Source organism: Cebus imitator, unplaced genomic scaffold, assembly GCF_001604975.1.
Source record: "Cebus imitator isolate Cc_AM_T3 unplaced genomic scaffold, Cebus_imitator-1.0 Scaffold384, whole genome shotgun sequence".
Classification (NCBI taxonomy): Eukaryota; Metazoa; Chordata; class Mammalia; order Primates; family Cebidae; genus Cebus; species Cebus imitator.
Window position 1 is genome coordinate 1019703 of NW_016107699.1, and position 8350 is coordinate 1028052.

General features: G+C 55.1%; 1 protein-coding gene across 2 annotated transcripts in view; it reads right to left on the bottom strand.

Annotated features, from left to right (window-relative positions):
• OSBPL5 (oxysterol binding protein like 5) overlaps positions 1-8350 on the bottom strand; it is a 68246-nt gene that overhangs the window by 6838 nt on the left and 53058 nt on the right. For both annotated transcript variants that reach the window (XM_037731128.1, XM_017507743.2), the window contains 5 exons: positions 3230-3327; positions 2735-2824; positions 2516-2652; positions 1861-2046; positions 1432-1558 (listed from right to left, as the gene is read on the bottom strand). In XM_037731128.1, coding sequence (XP_037587056.1) covers positions 1432-1558; positions 1861-2046; positions 2516-2652; positions 2735-2824; positions 3230-3327 — 638 coding nt within the window. The remainder of the gene's footprint in view (positions 1-1431; positions 1559-1860; positions 2047-2515; positions 2653-2734; positions 2825-3229; positions 3328-8350) is intronic.

An 8350-nucleotide genomic window follows, 5' to 3' on the forward strand; every position in this document is an offset into this window, starting at 1 on the left:
GGGTCAGAGGTGGGGCAGGTGGGTCAGAGCCAGGACAAGTGGGTCAGAGGTGGGGCAGGTGGGTCAGAGCCAGGACAGGTGGGGTCAGAGGTGGGGCCGGTGGGTCAGAGTCAGGACAAGTGGGTCAGAGTCAGGACAAGTGGGTCAGAGGTGGGGCCGGTGGGTCAGAGCCAGGACAGGTGGGGTCAGAGGTGGGGCCGGTGGGTCAGAGCCAGGACAGGTGGGGTCAGAGGTGGGGCAGGTGGGTCAGAGCCAGGACAGGTGGGGTCAGATGTGGGGCCGGTGGGTCAGAGCCAGGACAGGTGGGGTCAGAGGTGGGGCCGGTGGGTCAGAGTCAGGACAAGTGGGTCAGAGGTGGGGCCGGTGGGGTCAGAACAAGGACAAGTGGGTCAGAGGTGGGGCAGTTGGGTCAGAGCCAGGACAGGTGGGGTCAGAGGTGGGGCTGGTGGGTTTGGCCACAAGGTACTCCTTGGGACGGTGTTTGAGGCTTGGCAGGGCCCAGCCTGACTGTAGAGGCCGAGGAGTGGGGGACTGCAGAGGGCACTGGGGGTGGACATCTGCTGGAGATGGGGAGGGAGGGGAGGAGGCATGGGACTGGGAGGGGCTGGGGCCAAGGGAAGGCGGGAGCGAGCAGTTTGGGCTGCACTGGGGACTTGGCAGCTGTGGGCTGCATCTGCCTTCCTGAGGCGTCTTCCCTGGTCCCTCCGCACACAGCATGGGACATTCGGCCAGGGAGATACCGCCACCCCCAGCTTTCTGGGGAAGTTAGGGCCATCAGGCAAGCATGGCTTCTCATCTGAGTGTGGCCCAGATGGCACCACCTGGGGAACACGCCCCCATCCTGCCTGCTGCGGGTGAGCACCGGCCTCGCTCTGCACACAGTAGGTGTGTGGCTGGTGAGGCTCAGCACACCTGGAGCGGGGGCATGTGGGTCGGGCACCACCTGGTGGCCGCCCAGGGCAAGGCACCAAGACACACCCAAGGTGGCTTCCTCCGGTTCCTCCCTGCAGCCTCCCTGTGTCCTGCTAACCCCTTCCAGGCCCAAGATCTGTGCCAATGCTGGCTCCTCCTCCTCCTCCTACCTGTGCAGGGCCCTGGGCTGCCCTGGGCCTCCATTTCCTCATCAGTGGAATGGGATCATGTGGCTGCTAACTTGGCAGACGGAAGCTTTGGGGGCAGTGGGCTGAGAGACAGTAGACCCCGACACACACCGAGGTGGCCTGGAACTGAGTGTCCTGAATATTCTGGTTTCTGAGTCCCATGCGGGGCAGGAAAGGGAAGGGGAGGGACGAGGGGACTGGGGGGTGAGGGCGTGAGGGCCTAAGCGGGTGCCCCAGCTAAGGCTGAACAGAGTGACAGGAAGGAGGGACCAGGTGAGGAGCGAGGTGTGGCCACTAGGACCAGCCTGGGCGGGGTCTGCAGGGTGCTGACCTCGTGCCTGGGCCCCAGGCTGCCCAGGAAGGTGGTCTGGTGGGCCACAGCCTCCTGCTGCAGGGTCCGCAGGATCCCGTCTTGCTCAAACTGGGCGATGTCCTTCAGGGGGTCCCATGGGCTGCGGCTAGAGGGTCCACAGACCGTCCATCAGCACAGGCAGTGGGCCTCAGGTGAGGGGGCTGTCCTGGCCCAGCCGTCAGCTCCTCCAACAGTGGCCAGAGACCTCCAGGAGAGTGGCCACTGCCCACAACCCAGGGGCAGGGCCTGCAGTAATGACTGGCGGGGCGGTGGTGGCGGGTGTCACTATCTGACCCTTCCCTACTGGCTCCTCCAGGGGATAGGGTGAAGGTGGGAGGGAAGCCGGGACCCCTGGGCCCTTCTCAGCCCAGCCCCACCCTGCGGCCCCAGGGCTGTGCCGGCACGCACTCCTCGTGGCGGTAGCGCCACTCCTGGGTGACAGGGTCCAGGTGGAACAGCTGCGGCTTCCAGGGCGTGAGGCTCTCCTGCCGCTTGTGGGCCCACCGCCGCTGCGCCTCCTCCAGGGCAAACTTCTCCTGCGTGGCCCTGTGCTGGTCGCCATTGCTGATGGCCCTGGTGACGTGCTGCCAGAGCCTGCAGGCCAGCAACCCGCCCTGAGCCAGAGGCCCGGACAGCCCGACCACCCCTTAGGCAGCTGGGAATCAGGGCCCCTTGGCACCAGAAGGAAGGCACAGAGCAACCTCTGCCTGATTGCCTCCAATAACAGGGAGCTCACTTCCTTAAAGGGAGCTTTTCTTTTGTCCATGAGATGGGTTTTTCCAGCACTGAGCTCCCACCTCCCACCTGTAGGGACCTCCCTGGGCAGCTGTTGGTCACCTGCCGCCAGTGAGGGGTCGGGGGAGCCTGCTCCTCTCCAGGCCACACCCCCTCTCTCCATCTGTCCTTTCCGGGACATGCGATTTGCTCTGAGGGTTCCACCAGGCTGCCCTCCCAGCCAGGGACATCCTGCGGCCTTGCTCACAGCACTGTAGCCTTGCTGGCCTTCCCGCCCGGCCCCGCCAGGCTGCGGCCAGCAGGGTCCCTGGGTGCCGGCAGGCCTCACCTCTCGGACTCCAGCTCTGTCTGCTGCTCCAGCGGCACCGTGTGCTGCCTCAGCCTCTGCCTGCGAACCTCCCCGCTCGGGGTCCAGAAAAGCGCGGTGCTTCCACTCCCCTCCTCCTTGATAAACACGTCCCCATCCTGCCCCAGATGGCCAGCAGGGTCAGAGGCGGGCCTGGCGATGACTGCCCAGCCGTGCCTGCCCTGAGGGTTGGCCCCTTACCCAGTGGCCACTGAGGCTCGCCAGGACTTCCTCTCCCGACGTGATCTTTCCCGAGATCTGGTTGATGCTGGTGCTGCCCCCAAAGAAGGGCTGCAAGGCCACACCCAGAACATAGCCCATGAGCAGGGGCTGGGGACCCTCCAGAGTCACATCCCCACGGGGGCACGGAACAGTTATTCTCTTGGGGTGCCTGGGAGCCCAGGAGGGACGGACCCAACCAACACTAGCCAGCAAGGTCTTTGTGACCCCCACGCCTCCACTCAAGGATGCAGGGTCCCTGCCGTGGAGACAGGGCCTGGGCTGGCTCCGCTGTGTGGCTGCAGGCAGCAGCCTCCCCTCTCTGGGCCCTGTCTGTGTTGCGGGATGTCAAGAGCTGCTCCCCTCATGTGCACTGCCTTGGGGAACCTTCCTTGCGGGGTGGGGAGGGTGTAGGAGGATCCCCAAGGCCTCGTTCCTTCCCTGGCCTCGCCTCCCCCAGGCTGCGGCTAGCGCTACCTTGAGTTTGAATTCCAGCTCGGCTTGGAAGTTGTTCTTGGCGCACTCGATGGTGACCTTCCCACCCAGCTCCAGGGTCATCGTGCCATACAGGAGTCCTGAAATGCAGCCAGTGTCAGGGCCTATGCTGCCCCAGCTCTGCTGAGCCCCAGGCCCTGTTAGTCCCGACCTAGCAGCACCGACCCCTGGGAGGCCTGTGCCAGCCCCTGGGAGGGCGAGGACGACAAGAGGTGCCGGGAGCAGAGCCCCACGTGGAGAGGCTGGTGGGGTGTGGAGCCCAGAAGGCACGCCTGGTCCCTCGGGGGCCGTCTGCCCACTAAGGGGGCTCTGTCCTCGCCACAGCCTTTTCGCATGTCCAGGTGTTGCCTCCTGTTCCAGGCTCTGGAGGCCACCAGCCCCGTGAGACACGCGTGTGCTTCACTTGACTCCACGGTTCCTGCTGTGACGTCACGCTCCTCAGGGCAGGCGTCTTTCTGCTCACTGCTGTGCCCCAAGCTGCCACCCAGAGCACAGCGGGCACCAGCACCCCGGATAGCAGCCCGTGTGTTTCAAAAATTAATGCATCTTTTTTCAATTAATGAAGGAAAGAACAACTCTCCCATTTCCCGCGTTTGGAGGAGTTAATCTAATTAAAGAACACCGCCACCACCGCCACATCGAAACCCAAACATTTGCACTCTGAAAACCACTTAGAAATGTGTGGCGAAATATGTGTCTTAAAAACGAAGAAACAGACGACAAGCTACTTGTCACAACAAAGGCTTGAAGCACCCCCAAGTCCCTCCGGAGGGTGCTGTGCGAGCACACCCTGGCCATGCGCATGGTAGAAATCTACGCGCCTGGAAAGACGAAGGAGCAGCTCTGTGCAGCCTCGAGGGGTCTGTGGGCTCCAGGGTGAGGAAGGCCCAGGGTCAAGGCTGCAGTGAGCCAAGATCGCACCACTGCACACCAGCCTGGGCAACAGAGTGAGAGTCTGTCTCAAAAAAGAAAAAAAGAAAGAAAAACAAAACAGACCTGCCCCCCAGATTGTGGTCACTACATGTTATTTCCTAGTGAAAGGAACTGGAGCTGTCTGGAGAAAGGAGCGATTTGAAGTCCGGTGTAGGCAATGTGCAGGGTGCACGCATGGTCGGGGTGGAAGGGAGGACTCCGGCGGAGCTGCTGGGGTGTGCAGGGGGCCCGGAGCCAACGATGACCCCCAGCGGCCAAAGAGATGGGGCAATTTCAGTATCAATAAAGCGAACAATTAAACGTTCTAAAACATCAAATATGTTCCTAACAAACAATACGTGGCAATAATCACCTTCTCCAGTCACCTTGGGAAGACAGCAGGGGAAAAACCTCATTATTTTGAAAAGATAAAAAAACCTGGGATTTATCTTAAAATAAACCAGTCCTGTTGGGTAGCTGTGTGGTGGATGAGGGGAAATTTCTCTTTCGAGAAGCCTTCCAGTGATTAAGTGAAGGAGGATGGAGCGTCACCGTCTTGCAATGCCTGACACAGGAACGGATGAGGCATGAGAATCAAGTCCACTAATGTCACAGAGAACAGTGGGCCCCGTGTACCCTGCTGTGGAAAGACACGAAACCCTCGATGAAGTGTCATGCTGAAAAAATTGTGCTGGACATAATCAGCCATCTAGGGATCAAATCAATTGATGGCTTATAGGAAATCCCCAGGGCACAGGAACGCAGCCAGGAAAATCCACGCTGGAGGGACTACAAGGGAAACATGAACACACTGCAGGGAAAAACAGGAGGGATCAAGGAGATGTCAAAATGGGGCAGGCATGTGCAGAGGACAGCCACACACAGACACCCAGCCAAACAGCCAGCTGTCTCAGGGGTAGGGTGGCAAGACACAGGCGTATGGCAACTGGGGACCCGAACGTGGACTGCAGACTCGATGATAAGGAAGAGTGGGTTTTTTTTGGTCTAGTGATATGATTTTAGTTACGGTCAAGAAGGGAAATCCTGGCTGGGTGCAGTGCTCACGCCTCTAATGCACTTTGGGAGGCCGAGGCGGGCAGATCACTTGAGGTCAGGAATCTGTGACCAGCCTGGCCAACATGGTGAACCCCCGTGTCTACTAAAATACAGAAATTAACCAAGCATGGTGGCGGGCACCTGTAATCTCAGCCACTCAGGAGGCGGAGGCAGGAGAATAGCTTGAACCTGGGAGGGGAGGTTGCAGTGAGCCAAGATGGTGCCACTGCACTCCAGCCTGGGTGACACAGTGAGACTCTGTCTCAAAAAAAAAAAAAAAAAAAAATGGAAATCCTTATCTTTTAGTGATATAAAATACTCAGATGACATGATGTCTGGGATTTATCTCTAATTGCGGGGAGAGCATGAAGGTGAGTGGCTTGCTGTGCTATGGGTTCGTGGGGGTACCTTACATATATGTTTGAACTTCGCCATAATAAGAAGTTGAAAAAAATATATGAAGCATGGGTGAGTCAATGAGCATGCAAGAAAATATGGGAACCCCCCCAGAAGAAGAATAAAGAGGGAGAGGAGGAGGAGGGGGAGGGGGGAGGGAGAGGGGGAGAGGGGGAGTGGGAGGAGGGGAAAAGAAGGGACAGCATTTGTTGATCTGAGATCTTGGTTTCTGAGGTTCCCATGGGAAGTGGTAGACAGGTCCTTGGGTCAGAGAAACCAGGAGAGTTTTTTCTGAGTCATTTCCACAAAGCAGGCATTCTCACATGGCTACGCCATCAGCAAAAGGAACAGCTGCAAAGCCCGTTCGTCCCAGAAGGAGAGTCAAGGGGACCCCTGTATCGGCCTGTGCTCTAGGGATTAAAAAGAAACCCGGAACTCTCCATGAATGTGTAAGGTGAGTTTGGGATTCAAACCTATACTTCTGTGTCCCAGAAACAACCTATTAAGAAAATGTGAGAGGCAGTCAAACAATTTCAGGCAGCAAAACAACAACAAATAAAACACTAGAAAATTAGAATCCCAAGGTAATTCAGCCATTATTTGAATAATTATTGAGCATCTTTGAGGGCATCACTGTGGGCAGAGGGGACCCAGCTGCAAACAAATTAGACTATGAGAATGGTCAGATAGAAATGATGAAACAACTGTGTTTATTACCATGCTCAAAGATTTGTAAGAAAGGATTGCAAACATGACCAAGGAACAGGTACCAGTATAAAAGAACAGGAAAGGCCAGGTGCCGTGGCTCACTCCTGTAATCCCAGCACTTTGGGAGGCTGATGTGGGTGGATCACCTGAAGTCAGGAGTTCAAGACCAACCTGACCAACATGGAGAAAACCAGTCTCTACTAAAAATACAAAATTAGCCAGGTGCGGTGGCGCATGCCTGTAGTCCCAGGTACTTGGGAGGCTAAGGCAGGAGAATTGTTGGAACCCAGCAGGCGGAGGTTAAAGTGAACTGAGATGGTGCCACTGCACTCCAGCCTGGAGTAAGAGCAAAATTCCATCTTAAAAAAATATATATAGAAAAAAAAGAACAGGCAGGTTTCAAAAGGAGTAGAACTTCTTGGGGAATAAAATATCAAAATAGAAAACTCAGTGAATGAGTCTCATGTCAAGTTAATTAGAGTTAAAGGTACATCTAAATACATTATCTAGATGCAAACAAACAAAAGAATGATGGAAACATTAAGAGAGACGAAGCAAAGAAGGAGATGGTTTAAATTCGGTCTCACTGGAGTTCTAGGAAAATTGGAGAAATCAGGAGTGAGGCACTTAAAAAAATAATAATGGCTAAAATTTCCAGACTTGATCAATGCCACGAAACCTCAGGTTCAAAGAGTTTGAACAAACAAAAATCCTCAGTCAGTAAAAATTAAAAAGAAATCCAGAGCTATCAAGTCATAAAAGAACATGGAGGATTTTTTTTTTTGAGACAGGGTCTCACTCTGCTGCCCAGACTGGAATGCACTGGTGTCATGAGGGCCCCCCACAGCCTCTACCTCCTGGACTCAGGTAATCCTCCCAGTTCAGCCTCCCAAGGCTGGGACCACCAGAGCACCACCATACCTGGCTAATTTTTTGGTATTTTTGGTAGAGACTGGGTTTCACCATGTTGCCCAGGCTGGTCTTGAACTCCCCCATCAAGCAATGCCCCCACCTCGGCCTCCCAAAGTGCAGGGATGCCCAGTGGAGGAATCTTTACGTGCGTATTGCTAAGTGAAAGGAGCCAATTTGAAAAGGCTCCATGCCATATGATTCCAACTACATGACATTCTGGAAAAGGCAAAACTATGGAGGCAGTAAAGGATCAGTTGTGTCCAGAGCCTGGGGGGATGGAGGAGTATGTGGATCCATCTATTCATGTGTCATCATAAGAGATTTTTAGAGTGGCGCAACTATTCTGTGAGATCCGGTAATGGCACATACAGGTCCTTCTGTCTTTATCAAAACACATATAATAAGTAACACAAGAAGCAAGAGAAGCGACCTGTACACTTAGCTAATAACAATGTATCAGTACTGGCTCATCAATGGCACCAAATGTAGCACCTCAATGTGAGATGTTAATGTCAGGGGACACTGTGTAAGGGACACACAGGAACTCTCCGTATTCCTGCTCAATTCTTCTGTAACACAACACTATTATAAAAAATAAAGTCTATTAATGAAAAAAATCAAAAGAAATCCAAACTTTGACACACTATAGCAAGACTACAGAGCACCAAGGCAAGGGGAGTATCTTCAAAGCAGCTACGGGGAAAAGCAGATTATGTAACAAATGGGCTGACAGCTGATCATCCCCAACAGCAATGCAAGCCAGAAGGCAAACAAAATGCATGTGTTGAAAGGGAGGTAAAACAGCAATCTACCTGGAATTACGCACCTTCAAAAGTCAGGGGCCAGGCCGGGCGTGGTGGCTCTCATGCCTGTAATCTGGGAGGCTGAGGTGGGCGGGGCACCTGAGGTCGGGAGTTCAAGACCAGCCTGACCAACATGGAGAAGCCCCATCACTAGTAAAAATACAAAATTAGCTGAGTGTGGTGGTGCATGCCTGTAATCCCAGCTACTCAGGAGGCTGAGACAAGAGAATCACTTGAACCTGGGAGGTGGAGGTTGCAGTGAGCCGAGATCGCACCATTGCACTCCAGCCTGGGCAACAAGAGTGAAACTCCGTTT